We start from the raw sequence: 24,553 nt of genomic DNA on the forward strand, positions 1-24,553 counted from the left end.
CCTGCGCAGACTCAACGTCTTTCTGAAGAAGTTGAAGTTCCGCATGGTGTCCCTGGGGATCATCATCCCATCCGTGGATCCCAGAGACTGGTACGCTGCTCTCGACATGAAGGACGCATACTTTCACATCGCCATTTACCCTCCTCACAGACAGTACCTACAGTTTATGGTGCACCATTAACATTTTCAATTTGCGGTCCTTCTGTTTGGCCTCTCTACCGTCCCGTGGGTGTTTACAAAGTGCATGGCTGTAGTGGCCGCCTTCCTCCGTCATCGGTGAATACACGTCTTTCCTTACCTAGACGACTGGCTTATTCACGGGACCTCCGAGGCCCAAGTCACCAGGCATGTTGCCATCATCACGGACCTATTCGAGCGGTTGGGCCTGATGATCAATCTAGAGAAGTCTACTCTAGTGCCCACTCAAAGAATAGAATTCATTGGGGCCATTCTAGACTCCAAACTCGCAACAGCCTGCCTTCCACTACCCCGGTTTCGGGCACTAATTTCGGTTATAGAAAGCCTCCAAACTTTTCCGACGACCTCGGCCCGCATCTGCCTCAGCCTTCTTGGTCACATGGCGCATGCACTTTTGTAACCAAGCACACCAAACTACACCTGCGTCCCCTTCAAACCTGGCTCACCTCAGTTTACCGCCCAGGCAGGGATGCCATAGACATGGTTGTCACCATTCCTCAGAGCTTTTTAGGCTCCCTCAACTGGTGGCTAACACGTTCCGTGGTGTGTGCAGGAATGCCGTTCCAACCGAGACAGCCCTCAGTATCCCTAACGACGGACGCGTCGTCTCTCAGCTGGGGGGCACACCTAGGCCATCGTCGCACGCAAGGCCTCTGGTCATCTCAAGAGCTAGCGTTGCACATAAATGTCTGGGAGTTGAGAGCAGTCCGCCTCGCGTGCCAGATGTTCCAACATCATCTGCAGGGCCATTGTGTTCTAGTGCTTACGGACAACACAACAGCAGTGCACTACATAAACAAGCAGGGAGGGACTCGATCCTCCCCCCCTTTGTCAGGAGGCGATCCAACTGTGGGAATTTTGCATAGCCCACTCTATAGACCTTGTAGCGTCCTTCCTCCCAGGGGTCCGGAACACTCTAGCAGACCATATCAGCAGATCCTTTCTCTCCCACGAGTGGTCGCTTCGCCCGGACATTGTACATTCCATCTTCCAGAAATGGGGCTTTCCCCACATAGACCTCTTCGCTTCCCGCAACAACAGGAAGTGTCAGAGTTTCTGCTCCTTCGAAGGTCTCGCCCCGGGCTCAATATTGGACGCCTTCCTAATCTCTTGGGCGAACCACCTGCTTTACGCCTTTCCACCCTTCCCGATGGTGCACAGGGTTCTCGTAAAGCTTCGCAGGGACAGGGCTCGCCTGATCCTGGTCACCCCTGCATGGCCCCGACAACACTGGTACACCACGTTGCTGGACCACTCGATAGCCAGCCCGATCCCCCTGCCCCTTCATCAGGATCTGATAATGCAGGACCACGGCAGGCTTCACCACCCAGACCTGCAATCCCTCCATCTCATGGTGTGGCTCCTGCATGGTTAACCCAATCGGAGTTACGCTGCTCTGCCCCGGTGCAAGAGGTACTCCTGGGTAGCAGAAAACCTTCCACTCGGTCTACTTGGCCAAGTGGAAGCGGTTTTCCTGCTGGTGTCAAAAGCGGAATGTCGCACCCATGGAGGTTCCCATCCCCACTATTTTGGACTACCTCTGGTATCTTAAACAGCAAGGCCTCGCTATCTCATCTTTGCGAGTGCACTTGGCGGCTATTTCTACTTTCCACCCCGGAGAAGGTACTCACTCCGTCTTCTCCCGCCCTATGGTCTCGAGGTTCCTCAAAGGCTTGGAGCGTCTATACCCCCTAGTACAACGCCCCACCCCTTTCTGGGACCTCAGTTTAGTCCTGACAAGACTTATGTCCCCTCTATTTGAGCCATTGGCAACCAGCTCACTCCTATATTTGTCATGGGAAACAGCCTTCCTTGTAGCCATCACATCGGCTAGGAGAGTCTCTGAGCTTCGGGCTCTGATGGTGGACCCACCATACACGGTGTTCCACAAGGACAAGGTGCAGTTATGCCCACATCCGGCGTTCCTCTCTAAAGTAGTCTCGGCCTTTCATCTCAACCAGGACATATTCCTCCCGGTCTTCTTCCCCAAACCGCATACATTTCATGGGGAGCAGCAGTTACATTCGCTCAACGTCCGTAGGGTTCTCGCCTTCTATATCGACCGAACGAGGCCTTTCTGCAAAACGCCCCAACTCTTTGTTGCAGTGGCGGACCGGATGAAAGGCCAACCCGTCTCTTCTCAGAGGATTTCGTCCTGGGTAACGGCGTGCATCCGGACTTGCTATGATCTAGCTCATGCCTCTCTGGGTCATATTACCGCACATTCTACCAGGGCCCAGGCCTCGTCGGCTGCCTTCTTAGCTCGAGTACATATTCAGGAGATATGTCGAGCAGCTACATGGTCTTCAGTACACACCTTTACTTCCCATTATGCCCTGGTGCAACAATCCAGAGACGATGCAGCCTTCAGCTTAGCAGTTTTGCATTCTGCAGTATCTCACTCCGACCCCACCGCCTAGGTAAGGTTTGGGATTCACCTAATTGGAATGGATATGAGCAAGCACTCGAAGAAGAAAAGACGGTTACTCACCTTTGTAACTCTTGTTCTTCGAGATGTGTTGCTCATATCCATTCCAAAACCCGCTCTCCTTCCCCACTGTCAGAGTAGCTGGGAAGAAGGAACTGAGGAGCGGACGGGTCGGCAGGGGTATATATTCGGTGCCATAACGGCACCATGCCAGGGGGCGCCCAGCCGACCCACCTGGTGTTGCTAGGGTAAAAATCTTCCGACGAATGTGCACGCAGCGCGCACACACCTAATTGGAATGGATATGAGCAACACATCTCGAAGAACATCAGTTACAAAGGTGAGTAACCGTCTTTTCTGCCCTGGCCCCTATGCAGCTTGCCTGTGTGCAGCAATGGTCCCCCCACCCCTCACGGCACAGTGGCGTGGACGCGTTAGCCTGACTGGGACAAGGATCACAGTGGCTCTCCCAATAAACTTGCGCAAGCGCATTGCCCATGCTCTGGCTGAAACTTTTGAAGAGTTTACCAAGGCCAATTACTGCGACGTGATAGCCCACATCAGTGGGCTATTCCACATCTAGGCATGCATGCATGCAGCGCTAACCCTCCCTCCTCTCCTGAAACATTTTCCATCCTGAAAATAAAAGCCACTTACCGGGAACCCGCTCCTCTGCTTGTCCTTCACCAAATACTGGCTGTTGTGACTGGCTACCTTCCTCCTGGCTGCATGCTTCCTGGGACTCTGGGGTGTCTCCCCCGACCCCAGTACCCTCACTCTCGGTTTCCTCCTTCTCCTCCTCCTCCGCCTTCCCCCACCCCCACTCTGAAGTGTCCATCATGGTCCTTGGATTGGCGGTGGGGTCACCCCCAAGTATCACGTCCAGCTCTTTGTAAAAACGGCAGGTCGTGGGGGCAGCACGAGAGCGGCTGTTTCCCTCACAGGCTTTGCAATAGGCACTCCGCAGCTCCTTCACTTTAACCCTGCACTGCAGCGCATCCCGGTCAAGGCCCCTTTCCAGCATGGCCCCTGATATCTGCCCATAGGTATCGTAATTCCTACTGCTGGAGCACAGCTGGAACTGCACAGCTTCCTCCCCCCAAACACTGATGAGGTCCAGCAAGTCGCCATTGCTCCATGCTGGGGCTCGTTTGGCGTGTGGAGGCATGGTCACCTGGAAAGATTCACTGATTGCACTCCACACCTGGCTAAGCAAACAGGAAGGAGATTTTTAAAATTCCCGGGGCATTTAAAGGGTGGGTCACCTGAGGCCAGGGCAGTAGAGTTTGAACTGATGAGCAGGGTGGCTGAACAGGCATTTTGGGATACCTCTGGAGGCCAATAACAGTGCTTTTGGTGGGCACATTGGCGGAGCAGCACTGCATCACCAGCGCTGCAGTCGTTATCCCCCAGGCAGAGGTGGAGTACAGCCAGCGCTGTATCCAGGGAGATACAGCGCTGGATGTGCCTTGCAAGTGTGGATGGTGTGTGAGTTGCAGCGCTGTAAAGCCACCACCAGCGCTGCAAATCTCCAGTGTAGCCAAGCCCTGAGATGTCATGGTCTACGATTCCATCAGTATGCAGAAAGACCGTAACTTTCTTCTTAGCATATGTGTTTGTATGAATCCCAGTCTAGGTGCACCTGCACATTATGTGTATGAGATTGGGATCTGTGAACAGCGGTGTCAATTGGGCTATGCCTGGCTGTCATGGTATAATTCCCCACTCTGAACCTTAGCGTCCAAAAGATGGAGTACCAGCATGAATTCCTCTAAGCTCAATTACCAGCTTAGTACCCATAGTGCTGCCACCAACCAGGAATTCCAGTGCCTGGTACACTCTGGTCCCCCCAAAACCTTGCCTGGGGACTCCCAAGACCCAGACCCTCTGGATCTTAACACAAGGAAAGTAAACCCTTTCCCTCACCGTTGCCTCTCCCAGGCTTCCCCTCCCTGGGTTACCCTGGAAGATCACTGTGTGATACAGACTCCTTGAATCACAAAACAGAGAGGACAATTCACCTTCCTCCCTCCTTCTCTTTCCCCCTCCCAGACTCTTCCTGAGAGAGAGTAATCCTGGCACAGAGAGAAATCAGCCTCTCTCTCCCTCTTCCCTCCTTTCTCCCCACCAATTCCCTCGTGATTCCAGACCCAGTCCCCTGGGGTCTCACCAGAATAAAAAAACAATTAGGTTCTTAAACAAGAAAAGCTTTTAATTAAAGAAAGAAAAAACAGTAAAAATTATCTTTGTAAATTTAAAAAAATGGAATAGGTACAGGGTCTTTCAGCTATAGACACTGGGAATACCCTCCCAGTCTAAGTATACAAGTACAAATTAGAATCTTTTCAGCAAAATACCAATTTGAACTCCTTTCAGCCAAATACACCTTTGCAAATAAAGAAAACAAACATCAGCCTAACTCGCTTTATCTACCTAGTACTCACTAGTCTGAACTTATAAGAGCCTGTATTGGAGAGATTGGAGAGAAACCTGGTTGCATGTCTGATCCCTCTGAGCCCCCAGAGTGAACAACAACCAAAACTAACAGCACAGCACAAAAACTTCCCTCCCTCAAGATTTGAAAGTATCCTGTCCTCTGATTGGTCCTCTGGTCAGGTGACAGCCAGGCTTACTGAACTTGTTAACCTTTTACAGTCAAAGAGATATAAAGTACTTCTGTGCTATTAACTTTTCTTATCTGTTTATGATACTGGCCATGAATGTTACTTTAAGGGCAGAGCAGCTGCAACCATGCCTCTCTTCTCTTACCGCTTGTGGCGGTAAGATGGAACAAGTTGTCAGCCCAAATCCCCTTAGCAGAATTACTCTCATAAATTGGGATTAATTCCTTTCAAATAGCTCCCTCTTTGATTTGAGTTACCAAACTCCCCCCACAAAAGCTTTAAATTTAAAACTTTTCCTCAGCTCTTTGCATCCCTGTCTGGGCCTAAAATGGTACATTCAAAATCCTTTGGTTTCAGTGTCTGTTCTGCCAGGGACTCATTCCTGTTACAGACTGCCACAGTAACTGTCTTTATCTTGGTGAGAGCCATGTGGCCAGATTGTCCTGGTTGAAAATGAACAGTGTTATGAGCAGCAAAGTCCCGGGAAACTCAGCTTAAGCTATGTTTTCTCAAACAATCAATAAGGGCATTCAGACATGAGCAAGGATCAACCTCCGACTGGATCTGATCTCTTCTGTGCCTCTGACATGGGACCTCTGGAGACCACCTTGGTACCAACAGCCATTCGAGCATAGAGGACCAGTACCACCACCTCAGTGAGGCAAGGGAAATCTTAACATTGGATAGATATAGCTCCTTGCACTGATTTCCTCCCCCCCCCAGCCTTCTTCCCACAAGAAGTTCAAACTCTTGCTCTCCTCCCAGATACAGAGCACTAATCCCACTTGTTCAATAGAGCCAGCATCCTCTGCCCCTATCTCCAGCTCACCATTGAAGAGGCACAAGTTACTTGGTGCCTACACTTGACAATACTAGTGGCAGTTAGCCATCGGCACCTGCATAGACACTGTACTTTCACCAGTACAGACAATGGAAGCATTAATGGTACCAGCTAATTCAGTATTAGAGGACGTTTGTCATGTCTCTGACATCACCCTTAGCACCAATGACACTACACTTGCCTCTCCAGCATTATGATACAGAAGTCACCTCAAAGATTGGCACCACCTCTGGAGGAAGCTTATCACTCATCTCCATCACCAAGAACACACCTTCTCTCTGCTGTCTAGCAGGGAGTCTTCTCTTCAATCCTAAAGCACAAGGGAAGGTCTCTGCCTAAATACGGGGACACTCCAGAGCCTCGACTCATCTGCCTTAGCCATGGTAATGGCCTAGTCAGCCTTACCAGAACCAGCTTTAGCCCTACAATGCTCCACCTTAGCCATAGGCATATACTGGGGATCTCAATCTAGAGCAGCCAGGAGACAATCTCCCTCCTACTATGTCAGCAAATAGAGGTCACACTCCCCTTCTGCTGGAGGAACAGACAGGTCTAAAGCATCCTGAGCAACACCCTTCTTAATCTTCTCCCAGAGACCCGTCGCTGTCCTCTCTTGACAAGTTTCTTCAGCTCCTGGACTTCTGATGATTTTAGAGCATTCCATGAAGCTGCAACTCTCATGTTGCAGAGACGCTCAACATAGAGACCCAGTAATTGAAGCAAAAACTTGTGAGCTTTTTGAAATACTGTATTCTTCCACTCTTTCAAGAATAGCACTGTGAATTACTGAGGGCATCTTAGAACCAGCCTAGACCCCTGTGGCAGATACCAGCAACCATATCACCAACAACTAAGAGCAGAAATGAAGTATCAAATACCACAAAATGGTTGGACCATCTGTCCAACACTGGATTCTTTAGAGGTCTCTGCAGTCCAGGACAAGACCAGTGTGCAAGCACCCAAAGAAATTAGCTATCATTGAAAGAGAGGCTTATTTGTCAGCAACACTCAACCTGCTCATCAGTTATCAAGCCTTATTTACAAAATGCCCTATCCTAAATCAGATAACTGTGTCCCCTTCTTGGCTGAACATCAGGAATCCAGAGTTAAAAGCCATCATTGCTGAAGGCCAGCTTGTGGTAAAAGCATCTGTACAGGCAGCCATGGATCCTTGACTATGTGAAGACTATGTGCAGAGAATCATGGTTACAGGCCTCTGGAATCTCTTGAGAGCTGTAAAACACAGTTGAGGACTTACCATTTAAGAGCACGGACCCTTATGTGTTCACATACAGATGAAGTTACATTCCTTAAAAAGCACCAGGGCTACACTTTGCTCATTGGGTATCTACATCTCTACCCCAAATTGCAAGCTTTTAAATACCAAGAGCAATCCATACAGAAGACACCTGCATACCCTCAGCAATGTTTTTCTGCATACCCACCTGGAAAGAAGTAGAGCTTCTCTTGGAGGAGACAATCTTTCTCAGTTTCTGGTTAACTTTCATCTGCTTTTCAGACATCAGGTTTGATACCGATCAGACAAATAATCCCCAAATACTACCTTTTGGATACTGGCTTGCTTTCTTCCATCAGGCTTGGTCTGCAGTAAAAAGTTCTGAAAGTTGTCTAATAGGACTATTCCATCCAGTTTGGTCCTTGCCTCCGACCCATCCCTCTTCAGGGATCCTTCTGATGAAAATAAACTAAAAGTGGCTTCTCTGATTCCTCTAGGAGCCCTGGGAGAGGTACCCTTTTGGAATTCAGTGGACTTCTTCTGTTCTTGATATCACCTTATTCCAAAGAAGAAAGGGGAGCCTTGTCTGATCCAGTTTTGAGATTCAGAATGGTGATGTTTGCTGCCATATGTTCTATTCATACTCAAGACTGGTTTGTGGCTTGCTGCCTCCACAACACTCACTTTCATAACTCAATCCATTCAATCCATGGTAGATCATCTACAATTTGCAGTAGGGCCCAGTTATTACCAATACAAAGTGCTGCCATTTGGTCTCTCCACAGTAATTTTTTTTTTTTTTATAAAATGCCTAATTGTTGTGGCAGCCCATGTAAGGAGAGATGGCATTTACGTTTTCCATATCTGGATGATTGGCTGAATTCAGACAGCTGAGCCACATGGTAAACTATTAAAAATCTCCCTATGTATCAGTTTTTAGAAACGTCAATCTGTTCAAAATCAGCAAAAATGTATTTCCCCAAGTACAGATTTTGCTCTGTCCAGATGATTGATACCACATAAAAAATCTGAGCCACATGTTAGCTTGCACATATGTCACATTACTAAGCAGACTTCATCTATGTGCATTAAAGGCTGGCTAAGGTCAATGTATCACGCTGCAAAACATCAAATAAGCAGGCCAGTTCTACTTAGAGCTCCCAGTCTGTCAGTTCCGAACAGATGGTCAAACCAGCTGGTACCCGTTTCTACACTACCGCCTACAAAGACATTGATCACCGATGCATAAGGAACAGGGTGCAGTGTATACCTGGACCACCTCCATATACAAGGACCTGCGTCCCAAAAGGGCATGAGGCTACACATAAAACCTTCTTGTCATGACCTGCCCCTTCCTGAACGCACACCATATTTATCAGGTCTGTGGATCACTAGTGCCGCCTTTTTACCTCCCTTATCTTCTTTAAATATTAGGTTATCTTGGCTGCTTTTCCTAATTCTGTTTTTGAGGGTCTTGCAGCATCCTTCCAAAACCCATCAACTGAGGACACTTCCAACTGCTTGGTTTGATAACAGTACACTTGCTTAACCTGACTAGACATAACACAAACAAAACAGTCAGTAACCTTCCTAGTTCTTATGCTGAAAGGGACATTCTGTGCTTTTGAGAACCTAGTGGAGTTTCCTCTCCTCACAGAAGCCACCCAAAGAATCTTCTCTCCCTCTCTCCAGGAGTCCACTGCTGATCCTTCAAATTAACACCCGCGCCACCGAATTACAAGCTGTCATGGCTGACCCTTCACACACTATTCCATAAAGATAAGGTGATTGTTGAGACCTCATCTCAAATTTATTTCGGAACTTGTCACACTTATTTGAACCAATCTAACTGTCTTCATTCCAAAACCCCATTCCTCTCCAGTGGAGAAGAAATTCCTCCACTTTAAATGTTTTTAGGCCTGTGATAGGACAGAGCCCTTCAGGCTCTTCCTTTCCTTTTTTGTTGCCATTTCTCATGCTTCTAAGGGACAAGTAGTTTCCAAGATAATATCTGAACCTAAATGGATTACAGTGCACATCAGCTGCTATCACTTGGCTGATATCAAAGCTTATTCCACTAGAGTGTGCTTTAGAAACATCCACATACCTGAATTTTGTAAGGCAGTTAGTGGCAAGCAGGATTCCTCAATCCCATCTTCCAAATGGGCCTCTGCTTATCAGTCATTTAGAATTGGAGATGCATGTTAACTGACATCTTGAAGAACCACAGTTACTATAAGGTAAGTAACCTTCTGTCTTCTAGTGCAGGCATGGCATTTCCCATATCCTCCAATGTCTGAAGGAAACTGGAAGCTTTGAGAAAACCAGTTGGTTCTACCTAAATTCAATAAGATGGTGATGTTATAGAAAACACTTTGGAACTGGCAGCTTTACATTGTCATTCTAAGAGAGGGCCTCTCACCACTGGGACTCAAAATGGTGCTTATTGGATGCATCAGTGCTCCTAGATACCTTTGCTACATAGCAATAATTGCCATAAACAACTTAATATTCAGACCATGCGAGACATATTTTTAATTTTAGCATTATCAGTAGTAAATAGCCTATTAAAGATAAACAGAGTGAACTAAATACACTTAATGGGATAACTGCTTCACCATTGGGATAGGTGTGTAAATTCACTTGTCATGAAAGATTGTTGTCACATTTTCTAAAGTAATGTGCAGTGTTGAAAGGATAATTATCTTAAGAAGTGAGAGCTAGTACGTATTCTATTCCGTAGATTGTGCTGTAAACACAAGCATGAAGGCTTAAGTGAACTATTTATATAACAAAGGTAGCCCTTTTGTGTGTGTGAATTATTCAGATTTTTCTTTAATGAATTGGTTCATTATTTACAATTATCTGACAAATGGTTTGAGCATGTTTCATCCTGTGGATTAATCTCAAGTATTTGCTGGTTCAAGGATCTGTTACCTAATTTTCTGTCCGTTCTGTCTGGTCATCTGTTTCTGCTACCTGACTAGATTCTCATGGGTATCTGCAACCTTTCTCTTCTGTGAACACTCTAGGAACAAAAATATGCTTGTACTGCAAACGCCATTAAAGTAGATTTTCTGTCTGTTTGAACCAATGCTTATTCATATTCACTTTTTATCATTAACCCAGTTCTAGTGAAGCAAAAGTCTTATTCCCATTATTGTGGCACAATGAATTCTAAATAGAGTAATCTTTGAGCTGTGTGCACTATAATGGAGCTAACTCTTCATGCTTCTGTTTTGCTGCAGGGAATGTACAAATACCTTGAGAGGTGTTTTTCAGACTTCAGGCAGAGAGGCTTCGTTGTTGGATATGACACGCGAGGTCAGGTGACAAGCAGCTGCAGCAGTAAGAGGTATGAGGATTGATTCCATTTGAAAGACTAGAATTTTAAGTATGGCTTAGAATGTTTCTCTTCATACACTAAATTCCTGATTAATTCCCCGTATTATCTATTTATATTTCCATAGTGCCTAAGAGTCCTAGTCATGGACCCCTAGTGCTAGGCGCTGTACAGACCCATAACAAAGACAGTCCTTGCCCCTAAAGAGTATGCCATCTAAATGCACAAGCACTCTAAACAGCAAGACAGTCACATGATGCAGAAATCATTATGTGTTTGAGACTTAAGTGTGAAAGGAAACTAAAAATGCTAAACCCTTAACTTGAATACATCAAAAAACTGCATGACTGGTTATCAGTGTGTCTGTATTGAGTTTTATTGCAAAACTGTAGTCCTGACTCTGTCAGACTACACATCTGATTTAAACTTTCACAGTGGAAAAGGAGTAATTCTCCTTCAGTCCTATGTAACTATTGTGTTACCTCTTGTAGCGTCATACACTGATTAGTCTCAGCAGTATGCAGGCATTAACACACTCAAACAAATTAGGAGTCTTTTTTCTAATTTCATGCTTAAAAAAATCCAAACTTCTACAAACAAAAACGTGCTTAATGTTGCTGATTTTACTGAAATAGCTCAGCCAGGCTGGTAGACTACTTTAAAAAACTGATTTACTATCCTTGTCTTTTTTTTACTTGGGTAATATATGGTTTGAAACGCAGAGAGAATTCCTGTAACATCATTAATTCTCACTTGATCATATTACTGAGACACTTGCTTTACAGTATGTTACAGTACACTTACTATTACACTATCACGTGATTAAAAAATGTAAATTACACTTCACTGTCAAAGTGAACAAAGTAAACATGGTATGGATCCTTAATTTTCATAGCCTGCTTGTTCACTTACAGTGACTCCCCCCATCATTTTTAATGATCAAAGTGCAAATAATTTTCTGGTTATAAATACCTATGAAGTTTGTTGTTTCAAAGACAAGAAACTGTTTTTTGAAATTGAACTAAAGTTTCCCTAGCCCTAAGGATTATTTTAAAATAAGGTCTGTCTGTCTGGCAGTAAAGCTAATGACTGTGTGAATTTCTGTAGCTGTTTTTAGACTGATGGGAATAAGAGAGATTGCTGGCCTATTGAAGTTTATTTTAGGAGTAGTTTATTGATCTACTTTATCAGAATCACCTTAAACTGCTAAACAACATTAAAAACTGCCAACCTCTGTTGGTTACCAAGATCTATTTTTACCCCTTGAAAGGCTTTTGTTGTAGGAATTTGGCGTTTTTGAAACATGTATCGTGGAGCTTAGATTTGTGTTTCTGTGATCAGATATGGTTCTCAAACAACCGGAGGCTTTGAACTTTGTATGTCTTTTGACTGTGATGTTGATTGCAAGGTGCTTTACAAGCAAATAAAATGACAAAAAACTGCTTCAAAGAGTTTTTACAATCTCATTATAGTCATGTCGCAGTTAGTGAAAGGATAAAACAGTGGATGAAAGTGGGAGACTAGTGAAGTGAGGGTTACAATAATGTCATATGATTTAGGTTTGTTATGTGGACTTATTGATGGTTTTGTTGTTATATGCACATTCAGCTTTGATGCTAACATGTAACACATGAATAGGGCTGATTTAATGAATGCTGTATGTGTGTTATAATACACACGAATGAGATTAGAGGGAATTAGAAATCAACATGCCTGGAAAACACTTTATCCATTCCAAGATGATGTAAATTATGTATGCTGAATATCACAACTCTTCCACAACTTGAAGAAAAAGGAAACCAAACTTCCCAGTGACATTGAATTCTTGAGCAAATGCAAGAAACAAAACATCATCTCTAGAGGAGTCACTATCTATAACCCTCTGATCCCAACATAAAACTTCAAATATGCTGAACAGCTCTGCAGAAGGACTTCAGAAAAAACTGAGGAACCATCTCCTGTACCTCACCTCTCCAGAAAGAACTACCTCAAACAAGAAATCATCACATGCTTCCCACACACTGGAACGATGACCAAGGAAACCTGCCTGGAGATCATGCAAGAAACCCAAAATATCAAAGAACCTGACGACAGCCATCCAACACAAAAAGGGGGACCCAACTACAACTCCACAACCCACAGAACACCATCTCCGAGAGACATTAGGACTCATCACGTGGATACTGAGTGACACCCTATCATCATCAACTTATCAAGAAAACCCCTAACTAGAGCCACATTCTCTGTACTTGCAAAGGGACTTATCTTCTTCTCCATCACAGAACCTGATACCATACTAATGTGGAGAACTAGAAGAATTCTTTCACAACAAAGACTACACCACCCACAACTACCACGTCTGCACCGATAGTCATAAGAAAAAAGAAACGTCTGACTGGACTCCTCACAGAGAACAAAACCACATACTTGATCATTATTTTGATTGCTTCAGGAAAAAAATTGCCTGAAATCATTAACATCATCACATCCACCATAATCTCTCCACTGCTGAGAGGATAGATATACAGTCCATGAAATCCAGCCACAAGATAGTGATCAAACCAGTAGATAAGAGGAGCTATCGTAGTTCTCAGCCTCAATGACTACATCAACAAAGCCAACCAACAACTCTGACATCACCTACTATAAAGAAATCAAAGAAGATTGCACACTGCTATTCACCCAGGAGTTTAAGGATATCATCCAATCCTTTCTTCTCCAAACAACTCCATGAGAATCTCTACAACCTCACCCTTTGTGAACCCTTTCCCCTCCAGGGACCTAGTACATGCTTCCCAAGATACACACATAAGATGGATCTGTATGGTTTTCCTTATCTGGCTACAACACTCTTACTGAAGGAATATCAGGACTCACAAAAAACATCCTCAAACAGTTCTCCACATAAAGGGCCGGTTTTATCCAGGACTTGCCAACTTCCACCAGAAGCTCCATAACATTAACAGCCGCCTTCAGAACACTGTCCAGGTCACCACAGATGTCACCTCCCTATCTATCAACATCTGTAACCCTGATTGCATTGCTGCCTGCCTCAAATATCTACAAGACCAATGAACAACTCTCAGATATCCACCTCAAATACATTGCCACACTTATCCATTTCATCCTCACTTACAATCATTTTACATTCAACAGACACTTTGTTCAAACCTTGTGTACTGGGCTGGCTCCCAGATATGCCAGCCACTTAATGGGTCACCGCAAGGAAGAATTTCTGGACAAATGCACCATGAAACCAATGATGTACTTGAGATACATTGATGATGTGTTCATCCTCTGGACAGATGACCTAAATTTCCACCATAACTTCAACAACCATCTGTGAAACTCTCTACAACGCTCCCAAAGCAGTGTCAACTTCCTGGACACCATGATCAACTTGAGCAATGGAACTCTACAAACACTATATACAAGAAACCTATGGATCACCATACTTATCTTCACAGATCTAATAACCATCCCCCCACACCAAGAAATGTTATCTACAGCCAGGTACTCAAGTTTACCTCAGAATATGCTCCAAGGAGAAAGTCCAAGACACGCCCTTAAACCACCTTCTTCAAACAAGATATGACACTCTGTACCTCAAAGTGTCACCTGGAACCCCCATATACACCACTGTGATATTATGGTATGTTTTGTACAAATTATACCTTGTGAGGTATCATGATCTGTTGAATAATAACTGTTGGGTTGTATGTGCTATCATTATATGTGAATTTATGAAGTATTACTATATATGTTACTGACATATGTTGTGAGGTTGGGAACACCCACAGCCAGCCTTTGTTATAATAAAAGAGAAGCCATCAATAGCCAGACAGCATTAATGGCTCATCAACACACAATCTGTTATACTAAGACTTCTCGGAGAAGGCATGTATGCCATAGGAGTGGACTAACCCACGTCACAGCAAAGATCATTCCGGCAAGCTGGAAGAAAATATAAAAGAGAGACAGTGACATCATGACTTAGCCTCTTTCAGTTGTTGAGTTGGGGAGGGGAAGGGGACAGAAAGAATGTCTGAAGGACAAAGACTTGGAACTGGGGAAATTTGGTTCCAGGCTGGAAAGTAGTCCCAGCCTGTGTATTGAGGAACTGTAACCTGCTTGTACCATCTGTCACGGTGAGAAAAGCTGTTTGCTTCAACACTTGCTTAGACTAAAAGTCAAGGATTTAAAAAGCATGTTTATTTTTTATTTTTTAAGGTAACTATTTCTGACCTTTTATGCCTACTGCGTTATAATTACTTAAGAGCTATCTTTCTGCAGTTAATTAACTTAATGTTTTATCATTACCAATGAGTTTGTCTAAAGTTCTTGGGAAATTGGCTTAGGTTACAAAGGCTGATGCATGTCCACTTTCCTGTGAAGAAGTGGTGAACTAATTGCTAGACAGTACAGTTCTGGGGTGTAGGGCTGGAGCTGGGGGGAAATTGGCTGGCACCTCCCTATTGGTTCATGAGTGGCTGTGAGATCATTCCTGTAATGCAGTAGTTGGGTGTGTCCCTGCCTGTGGATGTCTGTGTAAGTGTAGTGCCTTTCAGAAGTTTGTAGCTTGACATCAGCATCACAGTGAGCGGGACAACCCAGCTTGGTGGGTTTGGAGGACATCGGTGGTCCTGCAATCAAGGTTGCACCCTAGGACCCCCTCACACGAGGACACTGTGCTAGAGAAGTAGATAGCAGCATCATGGAACAGGCCACCCAAATAGTCTATGGGAACCTCAGACGACATCCTTCTGAGTCATAGGCACCGACTTCTGCTCCCGCTGATGGGTGCTCAACCCCTCTCTGCCCCCGCCCCCTTCCACCTACATTCCAACACCTTCCCCAAATCCCCGCTCCAGAACCATCTCCTCCCCGCCTCCTCCCCGTGCGTGCCACGTTCCTGCTTCTCCCCCTCCCCCCAGCACGCCGCCAAACAGCTGTTTGGCAGCGGCAAGGCAGGAAGCACTGGGAAGTAGATGGAGAAGCAAGGATGTGGTGTGCTGAAGGGGGAGGTGGGGCACGGCGTGGGGGAGCTTGGCTGCTGGTGGGTGCAGGGCACCCATTAATTTTTCCCCGTGGGTGCTCCAGCCCCAGAGCACCCACGGAGCCAGCGCCTATGCTCTGAGTTGTCACCTACCACCCCACACAGGAACACATACAGGGGGTGTCATCAAAGAGTTGCAGCCCATACTTGGTGATGACCACATCCTGAAAGAAATCTTTCTCAAATCCTCTTTTGTGGCCTTCAGTCAACACCCCCCCACACACACACACCCCCAACCTTGTTAAGCTCATCAGAAGCAAGCTCCCTGCAGGCTGAGACACGTCATCTCAAAGTGGCATTAGACAGTGACAGAACAGATGCAAAACCTGTAGACATATCTCCATTCCTACAACAATCAATTCTCTCTTCCCCCCCACCCCCCCAACACACCTTTCAAGATCCATGAGTCCTTCACATGTCTTTCACAACATAGTATATCTCATCCAGTGCACTAAATGCCCCAACAGCAACTATGTGGGTGAAACCAGACAAGTACTTTTTCGAATGAACTCACACTGAAAAGTGTTAAGACAAAAGCACCATATCACCTGTGGGTGAACAAATGTCACAAAATGATCACTCTATATCTGACCTATCCGTCCTCCTCATCAAAATAAACCTTCACAACACCTTCAAAATTTAAGCCTGGGAGCTTAAATTCATAACTTTGCTAGACAAGAATAGTCATCAGCTGAATAAAGACACTGGATGAATGCAACAAAGAGTCCTGTGGCACCTTAAAGACTAACAGATGTATTTGGAGCATAAGCTTTCATGGGTGAATGCCCACTTTGTCAGACAAAGTGGGCATTCCCCCACGAAAACTTATGCTCCAATACATCTGTTAGTCTTTAAGGTGCCACAGGACTCTTTTGTTGCTTTTTACAGATCCAGACTAACATGGCTACCCCTCTGATACTGGATGAATGGTTTATTACTACAATCTGTAACCTACTAACCAACCCTCTTATGTCTTTTTGAGGTGTTAACTGCCCACTTCACCTTAATTCTTATGTGAAACAATCTGTTCTACCTTGTGTTTAGCTGTGACAGTACCTTTCCCAGACCTTAAGAAGACCTCTGTATAAGCTCAAAAGCTGGTTTCTTTCACCAACAGAAGCTGATCCGATAAGATATATTACCCCACCTGCCTTGTGTCTCTAGCAGCTCCTTAGACACTCACTGTCATTTGAGATTTTTAAAAACAGGTTAGACAAAGCACCTGTCGGGGTTAGCTAGGTATACTTGGTCCTGCCCCAGTACAGGGGGCTGGACTAGATGACCTTTCAAGGTCCCTTCCAGCCCTACATTTCTATGATTCTATAATAAGAACATCTTGAGAGAAGGCAAGAAAAAGTACTTGTTCTTTGGATTGGGGCTTTTAGAACAGTATTGTGGATAATAGGATTCACTGAATATTTTTCCTGTTCAATAGACTTGCAAAGCTTACTGCAGCAGTCCTGCTTGCGAAAGGTGTACCTGTATACTTGTTTTCAAAATACGTACCTACGCCCTTTGTGGTAAGTCTTTTACACTTCATTCTGTCACAGCTAATGTTTTTAGCATTTCATCAAGGCTGTCCTCTTAATTTTAGCTATATATTTTTCTTGTAAGAATTCCAGAATGTATATCAAAGAATAGACTTTAAGGTCAGAAGGGACCATTATGATCATCTAGTCTGATCTCCTGCACAAAACAGGCCACAGAATCTCACCCACCCACTCCTGTAACAAGCCCCTATTGAAGTCTTCAAATCATGGCTTAAAGACTTCAAGGTGCAGAGAATCCTCCAGCAAGTGCCTCCCGCTGCAGAGGAAGGCAACTCCCTCCCCACCCCTCCCGGGCCTCTGCCAATCTGCCCTGGAGGAAAATTCAAGATGGGAAAACAGGTCCCTTATACCTTTCCTTTTTATTGTACAAATTATTGCACACGTAAGTAGTTCTGTGAGATCAATAGGTCTACTTGTGTTTGAGCATTTGCAGGATTGGGACCTGTAGACTCTTCCCAGGGGTTGGTAAAGGAAATGAAAAATACACTGCAGAGAACAATCCTTCATTTTAAACTTCTAAATATCTTCTGCACTGGGGCTTCCACTTGGATCAGTATTTGTAATGTAATGAGCCTGCTTTAGTGACTGGGCCCTAGTTTGTGGGCATGACTGGTACTATGGGAAGAAATATTCCCATTAGGTTTCTCAGTGTCTGAATTTTGCTAGTGTGTTTTTTATGAACTCCATTCCTAGTATATTGAATTTAGGTTACACAGGTGGCTGCAACCACAAGCATCTACAACCTTGGTATTATCAGTTCATTCAGCGGTTCTCAAACTTTTTTTCTTTTTTCCCCCGGACCACTTGAAAATTGCTGAGGGTCTTGAAGGACCACTTAGTGATCTTTCCAAATGTTGTTTGTACCATTAGCTAACTATTCTAAAGCGCTTTGGATAAAAGCACTATATAAAAAAACCTTAAGAATGAAGTTTTTTTGTTGTACAAATAAAAGCACACAACTCCATATTTTAATATCAGTAGGCTTACCTTTCTAATGCAATGGATGTGCCCTCTCTCCCCAGCCGTGGCAGCCTCCAGGCTGGGGCTGGGAAGGAGGGAGTCTCCCCAGCAGCCGCAGCCCTGGAGCTTGGGAAAGTTGCCTCTTTCTCTGGTCGCTGCAGCCCTGCATATCCCACATTTTCCCCCCCCCCCTTCTCATGCCACTTCCCCCTCCCACCTATTCTCTATACCCCAAGGCCACCACCTCACCTTACATGTGCATCTTCTGCATCTTCTCCAGGGTGCAGGCATCTAATTAGTGGAGCCACGCCTGTGTAGCTCCACTAATAAGGTGAGTGGCCCTTTATTCTCTCATGTGCAGCTGCCCAGGTGCACACCTTAGAGGAAACTATCCATGGACCACCTGAATACTGCGGACCACAGTTTGAGCACCTCTGAATCAATTCCTCCATATTGAAGAACAAAATTACTATTGATCCATGATGGATGGTTTCTCTGCCTTCTGGATTGTGATTTTTCTTTCTATAACTTTTTTTAAAATCTCTTTTTAGCTGTATTTATTAGCTTACCAAATATTTTGGTGAAGTCCTTCATGGATAGGAATGGTTTTTGACTTCTTGATAGTTGCTCAAGTTTTTTCTGTCCTCCTCCAATATGTGCAATCTAAGTGGAGGCTTTTCTTCACCATAAACCGTTAAAAAGTTTTGTGCCTGGGAGTACCTCCGGGAGATTCTGTTTTGGAAGTTTATTATGGGAATGTTAATTTAGCAGAGTAACTCTGATCATGCTTTTTCTCGCACAACCCATTGCTGATAACAGGGCACAGTGTGCTCATTGTCTGACTGTTCAAATGATACCTTTGAAATCAGCTTGTGAAATTTTAAGAACCTGTATTACTTATCCCTTAACTGACGTTACACCTTTATTTATTTATATATATATATATATATATATGTTTGTCTGCTCAGAAGTAGTGAACTTGAATTACTTTCATCTTTCAGCCCTATGCCGTTCGGCAGCTCAAAGCTGCAGCTGGTGTGATGATCACAGCCTCCCATAACCGTAAGGAGGACAATGGATACAAGGTAAGTCTGTGCTGCTTTTTTTTTTTCTTTCTCTCCAAATTTGTGACAGATAAGTTGATTTACCAAGTATACACTGTATGTCCCCTTGATCAAGGTTCTCACAACACATTTTTGATGGCATCGGAGTGTGGCCACCAACACTTGCTGGTGGCCACGCTGACAATTTTTCCTAAAATTCTTAATTAACTTCAGGAAAAACACATAAATATACACATGTTCAAATCATTGTAATCTATTTATGTAGGGTTTTTTCAGATCAGAATAGAAACACAAATAAGGTGCTTTGCATGTTCTTGTCTTTTTATTATTGTTTCTTTTGCTTTTTAGGTTGCACTTCTTTTTTTTCTTCTAAGACTTGCTAGCTGGTAAGTCTTCTGCTGTGAAAAGTGATCTTTGTAAGTTTGTTAATATCACATTTCACAGCAGACTTACTCAGCCCCGGCAAGTCCTGGGACAAATTGAGCCCTGGATAGGAAGGTGGGCAGGGAGGCAGTGGGGCCCAGGGATGATGGCAGGGTGGTTAGCCTGGGGCCAGAGCCTGGAACCAGAGCCTACCAGTGCACGGAGGGTGCCTGAAGCCCGTGGCCGAAGTCTGCCTCCTCTACCGCCAGGAAAGTGGGGAATTCACCAGCTGCCTGCACCTCCAGTGTTTGTGTCTCTGGAGGGGGGCAGGGCCCAACTGCTGCTGATGGCCCTGGGACCAGGGCCACTGCTTTGTGCCCGCCTTGCAGCCCAGGCTGCAAGAAAAGGCCCCGGTAGCTGCATTTGAGAAACACTTAGATGCTACAGCAACTGGCAGTTTGTAAACATCTATCTAATCTATCAATCAAAATTATATGGCTTCTTCTGGAGTTTTTCTATCTATACCCATTAGAAGGAAAAATAATTTCGCAAAATTGTTTGCTCTATTTTATTGGCTTCTGAATTATACCCCTAGTTTTCTGAAAACAGAAGCAAGGAAGTTTCCATTTCAAGTCCACTATAGGTCTTGAATACAGATGAAGAGGAAGTTTGCAACTCTGTTCCTATGCCATTCAGATTAATCAAGGAGCTGAAGTAACGTCTGAAGGACAGTACCTTCCTTCCCCAAGCTGGTAGTCTGAAAATGAGGTTAGAACTGAGCCCAACCTTTCTTAGAGAAATTTGTCTAGAACGTAGCCATAAAAAAATCAGTACCGTGAAGACTTACTTAAAAATACCTTGTTTACTGGAGTTACTTTGAGAGTCTGTTCTGTTTAAATGGTGGCTCCATTTGTCACTTCTATCTTTGGGTTAATTTGGAGCAATGTAATCAGCCACAATATTACATATTGCTTAAACAACACATGCTGTATTTCCTCTTTTTGTAATTCTTTATGGAAGCCTGCCCAACATGTGAGGGTTTTAACTTGACTGTACATTTAAAAACATGCATTTAACCTTTGAAAAACTTAATACACAAGATAGTGAGCAGGAGTTGCATGGAGCAATTCAACTCTTATTTTGAAGTCAGCATTGGGGTGTTGGCCTCAGTGCTGCTGTCCATGTGAAGTCCTTGATTTGCTTTTTTTCCAGAAGAAGTAGACCTGTATTGTATCTATCTCATCACCCAGGCTCCTTGTCCTTGGACTTCCCAGTTGCTTTTTGTTTTATGCTCCCACTGCATTCACATGTGTGGTACAAAGAGCAGCTACTTGTGTCAGCAATTTTTGAGGATTTGACTTGCTTGGATGACTGTGTGACCCTTCAACTGGATGCAGTTATGGAACAAAGCATCACATCTTGCATGTTGCTTGTCTATCTTGATCCCATTCATTTCTAATCTAAAAATGGGGCTGGGAGTTGGAGAGGTTTGGTTTTTTTAAAGGAAGTAGGATTTTATAAGTGGTGGTTGGTTTTCTTCATGTAGGACTTTTGAGGTTAATATTTTAAAACATGGGTACCTGACTTTAGGCATTCATAGTCTGATTGTAGCGGGGGCTGGGTGCTCAACAACTCTGAAATCAGGCCACCTAATTATGACTTTACATATCTAAAGTTAGATACTTAAAACTTTGGCCTGAGTGATCCCAAAAAAGGTTCCGGAGAGCTAAACCAGTCTGATACTGTTCTTTGCTACAAGTTTCTTGCTTACTATAGGACCTTATGTAACCATAAGATCATGTGGCTTTATAAAGGGTCAGTCTCGTCCATATAACATGCAGTTCTAAGTGTCAGTTTTTTTTATGCCAGGTTTATTGGGAAAATGGAGCTCAGATCACATCTCCCCATGACAAAGAGATCCTGAAATGTATAGAAGAATGTGTTGAACCATGGAATGGTTCCTGGAATGAGAATCTAGTAGACACCAGTCCTCTTACACGAGATCCTCTGGAGGAAATTTCTAAAATCTATATGGAAGACCTGAAAAAGATCTGCTATCACAGGTGCTGTAATGAGAAGAATATAACATAACTCCCACACTCTAATGTAGGGTTCAGTTCACAAACTTGTCAAAGTGTAATGGTTTCTGACCATGTCATGGTATAATTCCTCACTCTGAACCTTAGCGTCCAAAAGATGGGGTACTAACATGAATTCCTCTAAGCTCAATTACCAGCTTAGTACTTGTAGCGCTGCCACCAGCCAGGAATTCCAGTGCCTGGTACACTCTGGTACCCCCGAAACCTTGCCCGGGGACCCCCAAGACCCAGTCCCTCTGGATCTTAACACAAGGAAAGTAAACCCTTTCCCTCACCGTTGCCTCTCCCAGGCTTCCTCACCCTGGGTTACCCTGGAAGATTACTGTCATTCAAACTCCTTGAATCTTAAAACAGAGAGGAAAATCCACCTTTCCCCCCTCCTTCTCCCTCCACCTCCCAGATTCTCCCTGAGAGAGAAAGTAATCCTAACACAGAGAGAAAATTAATCTTTCTCTCTCCCTTTCCTCCTTTCTCCGCACCAATTCTCTGGTGGATCCAGACCCAGTCCCCTGGGGTCTCACCAGAATAAAAAACAATCAGGTTCTTAAACAAGAAAAGCTTTTAATTAAAGAAAGAAAAAACAGTAAAAATTATCTTTGTAAATTTAAGATGGAATATGTTACAGGGTCTTTCAGCTATAGACACTGGGAATACCCTCCCAGCCTAAGTATACAAGTACAAATTAAAATCCTTCCAGCCAAATATACATTTGAACTCCTTCCAGCCAAATACACATTTGAACTCCTCCCAGCCAAATACACATTTGCAAATAAAGAAAACAAACATAAGCCTAACTCGCTTTATCTACCTAGTACTCACTATTCTGAGCACATAAGAGCCTGTATTGGAGAGATTGGAGAGAAACCTGGTTGCACGTCTGGTCCCTCTCAGAACCCAGAGAGAACAACCACCAAACACTAACAGCACACACAAAACTTCCCTCCCTCAAATTTTGAAAGTATTCTGTCCCCTGATTGGTTCTCTGGTCAGGTGACAGCCAGGCTCACTGATTTTGTTAACCCTTTACAGGCAAAAGAGATCTGAAGTACTTCTGTTCTATTAACTCTTACTTATCTGTTTATGACAGACCAGCATGACAAATGTAGGTCAAACTTCAAAAATAAGGGTTGGAAAAGTACTATATGCAATCAAGTTGGAGTGGGGGTAAAGGATGGACTAAAATAGGGGATTTTATACATCTTTTCTGTGATACGTTTTTATGCCCTGTATGTAGGTGATTTCATTACCTTAAACTAGGTGATTTAGCCCTTGCCTTCTGCTTTTGCCGTGCACAGCAGGCTGATCACTCTTTCGGATAAAGAGCATGAGTCTGATGCAGAGGGGAGTAAAGGTCTCATTTTTAGGAACTTCCAAGCAGCAGAGGTAGAGTAAAGATCCAAGTTTCCAGAGTGAGGAAGAATCGAGACAGCAATCTTTATTGAATGCCTACAGTTGAAACTTTCCTTTTTCACACTTTCTTTGACGACACATTAGACATCTGCAGAAAGGCAGCTTTATTGTAAACTTCAGTCACATTGTCTTGGCATTTCACCATGTCACAGCATTTTGAGAAATAACCTATAATGTTAATTGAAGGCTGCTTTTTCTTTTTCAGGGAACTGAACACAAAGACCAACTTGAAATTCATCCATACATCTTTCCATGGCGTTGGACATGACTATGTCCAGTTGGCTTTTAAAGCATTTGGCTTTAAGCCTCCCATTCCAGTACCAGAACAAAAGGATCCAGATCCAGATTTTTCTACCGTTAAATGTCCAAATCCTGAAGAAGGAGAATCTGTGCTGGTATTTATTTCTTTAGTTCTGTCACTTTTGTTTTTCAGTTGGGTTTCCACTTGTTTTGAAATGTTAATGTAATAAAGTTAGAGACCTGGGTGTGTGGAATTTCAGCAGAGTTAATACACTTGAGGACTACAAATGAATTTGACTATCTGCATATAATGGCTCAATCACCTTTTTCAGGAGTTGTCTCTGAGGCTTGCAGAGAAAGAAAGCGCTAGGGTGGTGGTGGCCACTGATCCCGATGCAGACAGATTGGCGGTGGCAGAACTACAAGAGAAGTAAGAAATGAGACTTTTCTTTTTAACCTTGCCTTTGAGAGAAGAGAGGGAAGGGGAAAAGACGGTTACTCACCTTTGTAACTGTTGTTCTTCGAGATGTGTTGCTCACATCCATTCGAGTTAGGTGTGCGCGCCGCGCGTGCACGTTCGTCGGAAACTTTTTACCCTAGCAACTCCAGTGGGCCGGCAGGTCGCCCCCTGGAGTGGCGCCGCCATGGCGCTCAATATATATCCCTGCCGGCCCACCCGCTCCTCAGTTCCTTCTTGCCGGCTACTCCGACAGTGGGGAAGGAGGGCGGGTGTGGAATGGATGTGAGCAACACATCTCGAAGAACAACAGTTACAAAGGTGAGTAACCGTCTTTTCTTCTTCGAGTGATTGCTCACATCCATTCCAGTTAGGTGAATCCCAAGCCATACCTAGGCGGTGGGGTCGGAGTGAGAAGTAGCGGCATGGAGCACTGCAGATCCGAAGGCCGCATCCTCTCTTGACTGCTGGACCAGGGCGTAGTGGGAAGCAAAAGTGTGGACCGATGACCAGGTCGCTGCCCGACAGATTTCCTGGATGGGCACACGGGCGAGGAAAGCCAGCGACGACGCCTGCGCCCTGGTAGAATGCGCAGTCACCTGGCCCGTAGGGACGTGGGCCAAGTCATAGCAGGTCCTGATACAGGACGTTACCCATGAGGATAACCTCTGGGAGGAGATAGG

At 44.4% G+C, this 24,553-nt stretch overlaps 1 protein-coding gene across 2 annotated transcripts in view; it reads left to right on the forward strand.

Moving 5' to 3' along the window:
- The window catches only part of PGM2L1 (phosphoglucomutase 2 like 1), a 98,874-nt gene that overhangs the window by 45,321 nt on the left and 29,000 nt on the right, over positions 1–24,553 (forward strand). For both annotated transcript variants that reach the window (XM_050935915.1, XM_050935975.1), the window contains 6 exons: positions 10,577–10,683; positions 17,163–17,247; positions 19,239–19,322; positions 21,534–21,727; positions 23,379–23,568; positions 23,746–23,843. In XM_050935915.1, the coding sequence (XP_050791872.1) occupies positions 10,577–10,683; positions 17,163–17,247; positions 19,239–19,322; positions 21,534–21,727; positions 23,379–23,568; positions 23,746–23,843 (758 nt within the window). The remainder of the gene's footprint in view (positions 1–10,576; positions 10,684–17,162; positions 17,248–19,238; positions 19,323–21,533; positions 21,728–23,378; positions 23,569–23,745; positions 23,844–24,553) is intronic.

This window comes from Gopherus flavomarginatus, chromosome 1 (assembly GCF_025201925.1).
Source record: "Gopherus flavomarginatus isolate rGopFla2 chromosome 1, rGopFla2.mat.asm, whole genome shotgun sequence".
NCBI classification, from domain to species: domain Eukaryota; kingdom Metazoa; phylum Chordata; order Testudines; family Testudinidae; genus Gopherus; species Gopherus flavomarginatus.